General features: G+C 47.6%; 2 protein-coding genes across 2 annotated transcripts in view; one reads left to right on the top strand and one right to left on the bottom strand.

Moving 5' to 3' along the window:
• Nucleotides 1–13,103, bottom strand: part of LOC310705311 (uncharacterized protein) — a 145,288-nt gene that overhangs the window by 100,877 nt on the left and 31,308 nt on the right. The gene's annotated exons all lie outside the window — the stretch shown is intronic.
• RPS3 (ribosomal protein S3) lies at nucleotides 3,266–11,150 on the top strand. The gene is made up of 7 exons (XM_083500013.1): nucleotides 3,266–3,423; nucleotides 4,836–4,966; nucleotides 6,422–6,515; nucleotides 7,761–7,855; nucleotides 8,565–8,752; nucleotides 10,169–10,365; nucleotides 11,078–11,150. Exons 1-6 carry the CDS (start codon nucleotides 3,394–3,396, stop codon nucleotides 10,360–10,362), a joined length of 732 nt encoding a protein of 243 aa, XP_083356139.1. The 5' UTR covers nucleotides 3,266–3,393; the 3' UTR covers nucleotides 10,363–10,365; nucleotides 11,078–11,150.

Here is a 13,103-nt window from a genome sequence, read left to right as displayed (position 1 = left end):
AAAAGGCCACAATAAATGTGATAATGTGTATCCCTGTAAATCCTTGAGTGTGCTTCTAATAGAGAAGTTATGGGAGCCTGTTACTTTATGAAACATTATTTTGCAAGTTGCCAAACACCCCCCCCCCCAATTGGGGCAGAAATACAGCTAATTGTGTGAACCACAAAGATACTGCTCAAAGCTAGAACATAAGTTGCTACATGGTGCAAATGGCTCCACGTAACACAGTTTCCCAATATGCACACTAACACAATGTAACAGAACACGGTGGGAATCAGAACTTAATCAGCAGAAATTGCCACTGCTTATTGCGCATGTGTGTTGAACATGAAATGAGGTGATGATGTGTATGATTGGTGAAAATTGAAATGCTTTGTTTGAAATTTTGTAAATACCACTGCCTTGACCACTGGGCGGGGTTGCAGTTGTAATAAACGAAAATCTGCCCTCATTCCCTTATGGGGGACACAAGAGCCCTTATAGAGTCCTTTGCAGGTTCTCCATCGGTTGGAGGAAATAACAGAGGCCAGCCAGAGAATATTGAGAAGCAAAGCAGCTAGGAAGCCTGATCTTTATTGAACTGTTGCAACAGGGTGCCCCCTTCACACGCAGAAGGAGGAGGACCCTGAACCAAGGTGTGCCCATCCTTATATAGACATTTTAAATTGCCTGCCCTGGAGTCCAAGACCAGATACATCATACCTACATCACAGAAAGGGCGGTCTACAACAGAAATCCGAGTGTGTTATCTCCTGTTTGGCAGGTTACCTGTTAATGCTTACTTGATTGGATACCCTGGGGAGCCTGGCCAGTCTTTTGTAATGACAAATACTTAGTTCCTGAGCCAGGTCACAGGCTCACCCTATTCATACACAGACATACCCTTAAGGCAGGATTTGTGAATGAAAAGACAATGGGGAGGCTTTTCCATTTTCCTTGACCTTGCAGAGAAATCATTTGGTCAGTCTGGGAGTCAAAATGGTCCCAGGGCTGTTTTCCTGTGCTGCTTCAGACATGTGGTTTATATATTTATGTACATGTTTGCTTGGTACATTTTTGTTGTTGTTGTTTAGTCGTGTCCGACTCTTCGTGACCCCATGGACCAGAGCACGCCAGGCACTCCTGTCTTCCACTGCCTCCTGCAGTTTGGTCAAACTCATGCTGGCAGCTTCGAGAACACTGTCCAACCATCTCGTCCTCCGTTGTCCCCTTCTCCTTGTGCCCTCCATCTTTCCCAACATTAGGGTCTTTTCCAGGGAGTCTCCTCTTCTCATGAGGTGGCCAAAGTCTTGGAGCCTCAGCTTCACGATCTGTCCTTCCAGTGAGCACTCAGGGCTGATTTCCTTCAGAATGGAGAGGTTTGATCTTCTTGCAGTCCATGGGACTCTCAAGAGTCTCCTCCAGCACCATAATTCAAAAGCATCCATTCTTCGACGATCAGCCTTCTTTATGGTCCAGCTTTATGGTCTTTATGGTCCACCCCTTCATGGATCACTGCCTTGCCGTGGCGAAGGGGCTTGAATAACTCAGAGAAGCTATGAACTATGCCAAGCAGGGCACCCAAGATGGACAGGTCATAGTGGAGAGTTTTGACCAAGCATGATCCACCTGGAGCAGGAACCGGCAAGCCACTCCAGTATCCCTGCCAAGAAAACTCCATGGTACATTTATGAACATTTATTATATATATAAGACCTTACATTTTTTATTTCACAGTTTTGCAGAACGATCTGACTGTAACCTATTGCTTTGCCATAATCAACGCTGGACTCCTAACTCCTCACGTTTCTGAGTTTTATTGGCGTAAAGGTGATAAGCTATTTTCTGGCTTACAACAACGGGAGTGTTGATTTCAGCTGAAAAGGAGGAGGAAGCAATTGGACCATGGAACCAGTGACAATTGTGGACGATGGTGAGCTGTTGGTGGCTCACGTTCTCTCCTGCTATGTGTGACCCTGGTGGCTCAGCATATGTCTGATGCTCAAGGCTGTACGTCACTAGAGGTTTGTGGGCTCTTGTCTTCTAGGAAATCATCTCTCTTGATTGTCCTCTCATTGAGGAAGCCCCTGATCAGCTTCTAACGAAGCACAGAGTCCACCCGCCCCCTTGGAAAATGTCTCTATCTTAGGCTAAGCAAAGCATGTGTCTTATTCTGCAGGAAGGGACTGCCCCACTGTGGTCATATCTAGAAATTTTCCTTTTTTAAAAAAAAGATACAGGGAATCATAGAATTGCAGAGCTGGAAGAGTTCCAGAGCAGTTTTGGAAACTCAGATGTAGAAGCTAATCGCCAAATGGCACCTTAAACCTAGGTTATGGTCAGCACAACGAAATGGCTAGGCACCATTTTTTTTTACAATGAAATTTACTATTCTTAGTTATTTCATTTCTATACCGCCTTAGATTTTAAAGGGGGGGGGGGCGAATCTCAAAGTGGTTTACAACACATCACAACATCAAACAAAACAACAGGAAAAACAGATGCTCTACTAGTGGAGCGACAGCTTTTCCTCTTATTGCATCCGGCCACCTGTTCCAAAATACTCTGGAGGCGGCCAGCCAGATGCCAATGCAAGTACACAAACAGCTTCTCCATTGCTGGCTGTCGCTGTCGTCTGGCACTTAAAGGTAGACTGCCTCTGTTCCTGGAGGTTTCATTTGCCTATTAGCAATTTTATTATATTTTATCATATTTTATTATATGGCCATACTTCCCTCAAGCAGCCCTGTTCAGGGAAGTTTTTAATGTATGACATATTAGTGTATTTTTGGTCTTTGTGGAAGCCACCCAGAGTGGCTGGGGAAACCCAGCCAGATGGGCGGGGTACAAATACATAATAATAATAATAATAATAAATTATTATTATCAAGCGACTAATGTGCGCTGCTGTGAATTATCTTTGCGCTCATTTAACAATATTTCACTCCTCGGCCCCGCAAAGTCTGGCCAAACTCCTTTTAATTTGGGTAAAAAACACAGAAAGACTACATTTCCTACATTTCTACATTTCACATTTCTGTGTATCTGAAGAAATGTGCATGCACGCGAAAGCTCATACCAAGAACTGACTTAGTTGGTCTTTAAGGTGCTACTGGAAGGAATTTTTTTATTTTGACTATGGCAGACCAACACGGCTACCTATCTGTAACTACATTTCCCATGATGCACTCTTGCGGGGACCACCGCGGACCAATGGGAAGCAGCGAATTGCTGCGACGAAATCCCGCATGCGCCACGAGCCGTGCTGCGAAGGTACGTCGACTACGTTTCCCAGCATGCAGAGCGGCTCCCCCCACATGACACCCGTGAGCCAACGGAAAGCGGCCTGCCCGCCCTATAATCCTCCGCGGCGGCGGAAGCGGCCTCTTTTCAGCCCGGGCTGCTCGGCTCAAGATGGCGGTGCAGATCTCCAAGAAGCGAAAGGTGAGGGAGCTCGGGGGCCGGTGCGGAGCCGCGGGGACGAGAGCCGGGAAATGACGCTGGGATGAGGAGCAGAGGGCCGCGCTGTGGGGTTTGAGGTCTCCGGAGGCGCCGGCGGCGGGGCGAGACCGGCGGATGGAGGTGGATTGAGGCCGGTCTCCCCCCTCTCCCGGCTGGGCCTGGCTTGAAGAACATGGCGGCAAGGCAGAGGCCGGGTGAGCCCTGGACAAGCCGGGCTGGGGAAGAAGAGAGGGCCTCTCGAGGCCCTCAAAGGTTTGCCCAGGAGTATATATAGAACACAGGAACCTGCGCCATGCCCCACTTAGGCCATAGGTCTGCCTGGGCCTATATTGCCTGCACTGGCTGGCAGCAGCTCTCCAGGTTTTGGGAAAGGGGACCTTCAAAAAAGCTCCTGGAGGGGCCGCTGGGGGTTGAGCCTGGGGCCTGTTTCACGCAGCGCAAGTGCTCTCGCTGCTGAGTGCGAAGAAATTGCTTTCTTTAATGGAAAAAGCATAAGAGGCTGCATTCTAGTACCAAACCCCTATTCCAAAATGAATAAGAAGGGTCTGTGACTCTCAGCTAGATGCCCTTTGGGGACCATTAAAGCACCAGTATCTTGGTGACTGGTATATTTGGCAGGGATGCTGCTTTTCCACGTGGAGGTTCTGGGGGGCTGTCACGGCTAAGAGCAATTGCTAGGTTTGTCCCCGGAAGCTAAATGAAGTGCTGGAGGACCAGGAGTTTTTGCAGGAAAAGGGGACTTCTTGCAGGGGTGCATCCTGTTTTGTTGTCACTAATGCATTATTTTCCTGTTGCATGCTGCTGCTCTGACAGGGTAGTACATTGCCTTTGTTCAGGGTAGACAAAAGTACAAGGTTTCGGCTAAAAGTTTTCATTTAAAAAGTGGCAACCCGGTTCTGTGGAAAGCAGGTTCAAGAAATTTGTGTGTGTGCGCGCGTGCGTTCATATCTACATTGTACATGAGAGCAGGATCATACCACTTAAAACAGTCAGAGCTTCCCCCAAAGCATCCTGGAACTAATTTATTAAGGGTTCTGAGAGTTATTAGACACCCCTATTCTCCCGTAGAAAACTACAGTTCCCAGTTTCCTGTGAAGAGGGATTGATTGTTAAACCACTCTGGGAAGTGTAACTATATCACTTAGCTAAGGTTCTTCCAAGAGTCATGGCAGAAACTTGGGTGGCTCTTAATCCAGTCCATCTCCATACTGAGTGAAATTTTGAGCCTTTTGGTTATGCTGCACATGCACTGGGTGGGATTGGTGCACATCAGGCCCAGCGGATAGTAACTGCTTGTCAATTACTACATAATATTTTTTAAACGAGACTTTCCCCCTGGGGTTTGCAGGGGTAAACTGCTGCTGGCTTCTAATAATCTGTTTTGCTCTTTGTAGTTTGTGGCTGATGGTATCTTCAAAGCTGAACTGAATGAATTCCTGACTCGGGAGCTGGCTGAAGATGGCTACTCTGGCGTGGAGGTCAGAGTTACCCCAACCAGGACAGAAATCATCATCCTTGCAACCAGGTGACTTGCATCTACGTGTCTGGTGGTGGGCGAACAACTCTGCCGTTGCGATAACTCAAAAGTCTGGCGGTGTGTTCATGTAGGGTGGTTTGACTGAATCCAGGAGGCAATTGAAATATTGAAGCCTGTACCTACTACAGACATGTATACACTGCAGGAAGATTGAGTGGGTTTGTAAATGTATGGCTCGTGTATTTGAAAACTACCATATCTCCAGTCTCCCACACATGCGAAGTTTGGGGTGGAATATAGGAAGATGCCTTTTACCAAGCCAACCATTGGATCAGCTAACCCTGTATTGTCGACACTGACTGGCAGAGGTTTTCCAGGGTTTAAGACGGAGAATATCCCTGGCCCTACATGGAGAGGCTAGGGCTTGAACCTGAGACCTTCTGCATGCATAACACATGATCTGCCACTGCAGCCCCTCTTCTGCATTTTTACCATCTACTGCATTCCTGTTGGATAGGAATGGTTTCTTCCTGAATGTTGGATCAGAAGAGTTGCTGTGGTTTGCATGGTTTCCCTATATATATTGCTCTGTAGAAGCAAACAGCTTGCTTTGTATTCCTCACCCTTTTCAAAAACCACGGGTGCAGGAGCCACTTGGACTCACTTGGTCATAGATCCAGATTCAGACAGTACTTTCCCATGAACTGCAGGGTGAAATACTGATCTTCTGCATGTTGGTGCCCTCTGACTGTTGTAGACGACTGTTATCCTGGTCCCTGACATTTGGTCATACTGGCTGAGGCTGATCGGAGTTGTGATCCGTGAGGGTAGGGGTGGCCTAAGTGCTGCTGCACCTGGAAATCTAACCCATGTTGCGCCAAACAACATGTTTCTAGCATTTTCAGGATTTTTTGCAGCAAAAATTAATGTGGGATTCATCAGTTTTAAGTGTAGCTTAGTTCCTTTTTAAAATGTGTGTTTTTGTAGTTTTAATTCATTTTATGTTGGAAATACTATTATACTTCCTGTTAATGGGTCAGGGACTGTATAATAAAATTGATTTAATTAAGAGCTGGGCCTTACATCTGCTGCAGATGATTTGGTGTGGAAAAACAATGGCAGACCCTTCCACCTGCGTGTTGACCCAAGGGCTGCTTTTTGCTAAGAAAGAGTCATGTCCAGTCCTAAATGCACAGCCTAATGTAACTGGGAATAATTCACCTTCCTCCATATCAGCCTACACTCACATGGTCAGCTCCTTCAGTTTAACACCTCTTAATGTGTTGAACTCTGGCAGTGTCAGAGTTAGGACGGGACAAATTGTTGCTTTTACACACTGTTTCTGAAAGGGGGAAAACCTGCTGGATCAAGCAACCTGCCTCTTAGATTCTCAGTGCTGATAACTTCTAGAATACCCCATGTTATTTCAGCAATTTCAAAATGGAGACTAAAATATCTGAACATCTTGAGGACTTAATGCCTTGCCTTTGCTCTTTCTTTCAGAACTCAGAATGTTCTGGGCGAGAAAGGGCGCCGTATTCGTGAGCTGACTGCTGTTGTCCAGAAGCGGTTTGGTTTTCCCGAGGGAAGCGTTGAGGTAATGGCTCCCCCAGTTTTCACTTTCTGCTTATTGTGTGCCAAGTTTCCCCTTCAGTGATGATCTGATGACGAGTCAGAAATGGCCACCTGCCTGCTCAGAGTAAACAGCACAGCGCCACGTTCTGTGGTGCTGTGTGTGGGTGCTTGGGCAAAGGTGTCCTGTTCATTGGATGATCTTGAGGCATTTGTCTGAGAAGGGCGAGTCAAGGTTTGGGGAGTATTTCCTCAAACGGGTGTCGATTTATTGATCTAGGCTGATGTGATTGTAACGCTACGAGAATGGGGTTTGTTTTTCAGAGACAAGAGCAGCCTTGTCTAGCCAGCCACCCTCCCTCCAGTTGTCAGGGGTCCACAACTTCTATCAGTCCAGTATGGCCAGAGGTTGTGCTTGGTGGAAGCTGGATCCCAAAACATCTGGAGGGTTGCAGGAGTCTAGGTTGGAGCATTGGCTACGAAGGTCAGAGGCTTCAAATCTTCTGGGTGGATGAGGGTTAAAATTAGCAAAGCCCCTAAACATGATCAGAATTGCGAATCTCAAACAAATTTGCAAACTTAATTACCCTTTCAAGTTTCATATAGCTGCTGGACTCGCCAAACACCTATGTTAACCATTAGTGAGCTTTACAAAGCTGTAAGAATCTACTTTTATGCCACAACCATGCTAGCTGGGGGTGCTGGGAATTGTAGTTCAAAACATTTGGAAGGTGCTGGGCTGTGTTAAGAGAAGTTCTCAGATGTTAGCTTCCCAGCTAGCGCTGTGTTTCCATCTCTTGCGTATATGGCCCTCTTACTATTAATTTCTTTTTAAGTTTTTAGCCCCTTTGCCCCTTCTGTGCTTGGCATGTCTGGAATGATGTTTTTGCCCAGTATTGGCCAAACAGGTTGAGTCACCTGGTTGAGCTTTCCGTAGACACTTTCCACCCTTGGAAGCGTCTCAACGGTGGCATCTCCAAGTTGGCCAACGGTTCTGGAACCAAACTGGCTTTTAAAACGCATTTTCATGATACTGCAACAAGGCACAGCGTAAGTGGGCCCTGCACTGAAAATTGGTGTGTTTATGGGATGCCTTGGCTCAGCCTGTGGAGCGGAGGGGAACACCTACAAACCCTTAAGGTCATGTAAGTATTCTCAGAGAGTTTGTGAGTGCAAAGTGAAGATGAGCCTGTAAAGCAACAGAGGTGCCTGCAAGCCTGAACTTTGCAAAAATGAAAAATGGACAAAATGTTCCTGCTTTCTTTTCCAGCTGTACGCTGAGAAGGTGGCCACGAGGGGGCTGTGCGCCATTGCTCAAGCAGAGTCGCTGCGTTACAAGCTTCTGGGGGGGCTTGCCGTCCGTAGGTAAGCAAGCAACACTCCGTCTAATCATTTTGCAATAGCATTTAGAAAACTGGGGTTTTAATTGTGCCTCTGCGGAAGTTTATAATCAACACATTGGGCTGAATAAACCCCACCTTAATGAACCTTAAAGCTCCCCTCAACTCTGCACTGGTGCAGTTGCTCCGTTCTCTTCTGCGTAATGGGCAAAATTATTTATGTAGCATGATGTTTCAGGGGTGAAGACTGCCCTGCGGAGCTTGCAATCTGATGTTCAATATAGGGAAAGGGAGAGCAGAGTGGGGAGACCCTGACCCAGGCAAGTTTATGCCACAATGAATTTGCAAGATTCTTGTTTCTACTCGAGCTAACTTGCCTTGCCAGATTCCCCCAAAGTATGGCCTCTTCCTTGAGCGTTGATGAATGGCAACCCTTGTAAGAAAGGGAAGAAAAAACCCTTCAGTGATGATACGATGACGAGTCAGAAACGGCCGCCATCCTGCTTGGAGTAAACAGCTCAGTGTCACGTTCTGTGGTGCTGTGCTTGGGTACTCCCAACAGAGGCGTCCTGTTCATTGGATGATCTTGAGGCATTTGTCTGAGAAGGGATGAAGTCCAATGTTGGAAGTCTATGGGGATGGGGGGGCGTTGTCCTCCTTAACTTGATAATAAAGCAGTAGATCAGAGGAGAAGGCCCAGTGCCGTTCAACGGAGAGTTTTCCTTCTCTTCTAGGGCATGTTATGGTGTCCTCCGCTTCATCATGGAGAGTGGAGCCAAGGGCTGCGAAGTGGTGGTGTCGGGAAAGCTCCGTGGCCAGCGAGCCAAGTCCATGAAATTCGTGGATGGCCTGATGATCCACAGCGGAGACCCCGTCAACTACTACGTCGACACGGCTGTCCGCCACGTCCTCCTCAGGCAGGGTGAGTGGGGGGGGCAGGCAATCTCTCAGGCAGCCCCCAGTTGGCTTCCTTGTTCCTAAAAAGATTCTGGGCCTTCTGTAACCCCCGGCTGCTTCGTAGTCTAGCCGGGCTGGTTCTCCTGTTGCGTCAAGCCATGGTTTGGCAATAGGTCAGAAGCGGGGAACCTTCTTTGGCTCTTCCCAGCCTCCTTGAGTGTTCCCTTCTGGAGGGCCACGTGCCAGTAGTTTAGGGGGCCAGAGGCAAAAAGCAGGAAGAACAGCTGGTGTTACCTCTGCACAGTGTGGGAACTTCTGTGTACTCTTAACATAGGGCCCTAAGGAATTTAGATGAGCCTCAACCAGAGCCAGGGCCTTTTCAACACTGGCCCCGGCCTGGTGGAACGCTCTGTCTCATGAGACCAGGGCCCTGCGGGATCTGATTTCTTTCCACAGGGCCTGTAAGACAAGAGTTGTTCCGCCTGGCCTTTGGCTTGGAATCTATTTGATTCCCTCTTTCTTTTTTCCTTTCTCCTCCTGTGATGGAACACCTGTTTGGGGACTTCCCTGGCTTTTTTCCAGCTCACGTAGGACCAGCCTTGGTGAAGATTTTGATGTTTTTATCCCCCAAAAAGTTTTGATTTGAGTTTCCATTGAAATGAGGCTGTGTTTAAATGTTGTATTTTAATCATGTTTTTAAGTTGTATTTTAATCAATTTGTTTTTTTATCGGTTGTTAGCCGTCCTGAGCCCGTCCTATCCATCCTGGACTTATTGGTACCCCTGCTTCCTTGGTTTGAGGCAAGCCATAGTTTGCTGTCTTGTCATAGCTTGCACCTGTCTTGCTAACAGTGCTTAAAAACCTCATTTCTTATCTTAGCTTGGTATAAATAATAAAGTTGTTATTATACAATAGTTGCTGGTTGGGACAAAATTGCACACTGGTTTGCCTCAAACCAAGAGAAGGAATTGCCATGTGTTGGGGGGGGGGACTGAACCTGTAACTCCTTGAAAGCTCAGTTTCACGGCCTGTGAACCAGCTTGCAGAAGTGTCTCGAGAATCTTTTCTGGCTTGTTTCTCTATTTTTCATGCAGAGGTGTGAGAGGTGCCCATGGACAATGTTCTGAAACACCAAACCCCCCAATACTGCGAGAGGGGAATTGTCTGTTGGTCTCTCTCTCTACAAGGACAGCAAAGACTTAAGACCAGGCATAGGCAAACTTGGCCCTCCAGATGTTTTGGGACTACAACTCCCATGATCCCTAGCTAACAGGACCAGTGGTCAGGGATGGTGGGAGTTGTAGTCCCAAAACATCTGGAGGGCTTTGCCTATGCCGGGTTTGCCTATGCCCCAAGACAGAATGAAGGCCTAGGCTGTGGGTGGCAGAGGAAACTCTCTGCCCAGGCTGCTTTTCTTGACAGTGTCTCCTTGTTACTCCAGGTGTTCTGGGCATTAAAGTGAAAATCATGCTTCCCTGGGACCCAAGCGGGAAAATTGGCCCCAAGAAGCCCTTGCCAGACCACGTCAGCATCGTGGAGCCCAAGGAGGAGATCTTGCCCACCACCCCCATCTCGGAGCAGAAAGGCACAAAGCCAGAACAGCCCCCCATGCCGCAGCCCGTCCCCACGGCATAAGGGGTGAGTCGCTTTGCTTTATTCCTCACGGGTTTTTGGGAGAAAGTGTTGGGGGTGAGCCGCAGTGTAAATAATAATAATTAATAATTTATTATTTATACCCCGCCCATCTGGCTGGGCTTCCCCAGCCACTCTGGGTGGCTTCCAACAGGATATTAAAATACAATAATGCATCAAACATTAAAGGCTTCCCTAAACAGGGCTGCCTTTAGATGTCTTCTAAAAGTCTGGTGGTAATTGTTCTCTTTGACATCTGGTGGGAGGGCGTTCCGCAGGGCGGGTGCCACTTCCAAGAAGGCCCTCGGCACTGGACCTCAGTGTCCATTTAGATCGATGGGGGTGGAGACGCTCCTTCAGATATACTGGACTGAGGCCATTTAGGGCTTTCAAGGTCAGCAGCAACACTTTGGATTGTGCTCGGAAACGTACTGCACTTCTTGGCTGCATGTTGCTGCTAGTGTTTCGTAGAGGGCAATCAGTGTATTTAATGCTTTATAACTGCAGCCCACCAGATGTTGCAGGACTACAACTCCTATCATCCTTCACCACTGGCTTTGTTGGCTCATGGGAGCAGGAGTCCGTCAACCTCTGGAGAGCTACAGGTTCCCTGTACCTGCTTTACAGGGATAAAACAACGCAGGCTGTTGCCCCAGGGATTGTGTTCATGGTATGGGTATTAGCTCCCCACTCACTAATTCTTCTGTTTCTGTTGCAGGTTTAAAAACATCTGGAACAAAGAGTTTGGCGTCTTGTACAAATATCTCTTTAATAAAATCAGAAAAAGACAACATGCTGGAGGTTGTTTCTGTTACCTGCTTGTCTTACTTTTTTTTGTCCGCTCTGGGACCTAAATCCTGGCCAACCAATATCTGAAGCTTACTAGTTTTTTCCTTTTTGATACCCCCAACTCAGATTTCACCATTGAGTCACCCATGTGTTCAAAAGGTTCTATGAACATTCTCATTAGCACCAACTTCAATCTGCTGCCTAGCCTGTTCCAAGTCTTCCCTCGATTGGGGCTGCTGCCTTGCGTTCCTTCCCTTGATAGGGCAGTAGCCCAGTGCTTTGTGCACAGGTGGGGGGGTAGTGTTCAGCGCATGAACCATGTATTATATGCAATTCAGTCTCATGGGAAATAAGATTGCCGCCAACAGGGATTAAGAAAAATTCATAGTGTATAAGGCTCTTGCCTCTTGTCAAAAAACCCCAGAAAAGCCTCAATACCAGCTCCTTGTGTGCTTTTTTCCACTTGGCTAAAATGTGTCCTTGAATTGTAGCAAGACCTTTGGGTGGATTGGGTCCTCTGTGTGTGTTGCTGTATACAGAAATGCTTTTTTGTTTTTCTGTGAAAGCCAGACCTGCTGCTTCACTCAAACTGCCATGTGGCCCACAAAGTTTCCCTTGAGGTCAGGTGTCCCTCTGGATCATGGGTAGGCAAACTAAAGCCCGGGGGCTGGATCTGGCCCAATCGCCTCCTAAATCCGGCCTGTGGATGGTCTACGAGTACTTTTTACATGAGTAGAATGTGTGATTTTATTTAAAACGCATCGCTGGGTTATTTGTGGGGCATAGGAATTTGTTCATCCCCCCCCCAAATATAGTCTGGCCGCCCACAAGGTCTGAGGGACAGTGGACCGGTCCCCTGCTGAAAAAGTTTGCTGACCCCTGTGTCTGGATGAAAATGCCAGGAAGCATCAATGCTTCTGAACACCACTAGCTAGAATCCAGTTGCACTCTTGCTCTCAAATCCTGAGTTTCCCATAATGGGCACCTGGTTGGCCACAGAGGACAGGATGCTAGAACACATTTGTAGCTCAGTAGAGCATGAGTCTCATAATCCCAGGGTTGTGGGTTTGAGCCTCACATTGAGCCAAAGGATTCCCTGCATTGCAGGTGGTTGGGCGATGACCCTAGGTGTCCTTAGGTTCTTAAGGTTTCCCACCTGTGCTGTAAAGGAAGAATTAGTGTGGATAATGCATGTGAGAGCTGAGATCCAAGCTTCAGGCTTGAGATTTTTAAAAAGGTGGGGCTAAGGCAGAGGTCTGCAACCTTTAAGACAAAAAGAGCCACTTGGACCCGTTTCCGAAGGGGAAAAAACTGGGAGCCGCAAAACTCATCATTATAAAAATAACTTTTTTGTCACCTTTTATATTATTTCTTTGTTTGACCCCTCAGAATTACTCCTCCTCATTGAAATAAACGTTAAATTAACAAGTTACCTTTTTTTGTGTGTGTGTTCTTCACTCCCCTTCATAACAGTGACCAGCGTGCATGCCCCCTTTCAATGCAGTGACCAGCATACATGCCCCTTACAATGTAGCGGGCGGGCGGGAAGGTGATGTCGGGACGGTGCGTGACTAACGCATGCACCGCCCCCATGCAACGTCACAGCCAGTACAGCGCCCGCCACAGTGGGGAGTGTTGGGGCGCACAATGCGCCTCCTCCCCTCGCTAGTATCCGCCCCGGAGCTACGGCAAAGGTGTAAAAGAGCCACATGCGGCTCCGGAGCCGTGGGTCGCAGACCCCTGGGCTAAGGGAAGTGGCAATTAAAAATGTCAACTAGAATCAGGAACAAAAGAGCCTGGCTGGCTTGGAGCAAATGATTGCCTGGTTTAGTTCCCAGTTGCCAATGGTGTCTCCCAAGGAGCATACAGTGATACCTTGGTTGTCAAACTTAATCTGTTCCGGAAGTCCATTCGAAAACCAAGGCGCAGTTTCTGATTGGCTGCTGGACCTTCCT

Source organism: Podarcis liolepis, assembly GCF_965112155.1.
Source record: "Podarcis liolepis genome assembly, chromosome: 4".
NCBI classification, from domain to species: Eukaryota; Metazoa; Chordata; class Lepidosauria; order Squamata; family Lacertidae; genus Podarcis; species Podarcis liolepis.
The sequence above is the reverse complement of the archived record's forward strand: the minus strand, read 5'-3'. Positions and strand labels throughout refer to the sequence as shown.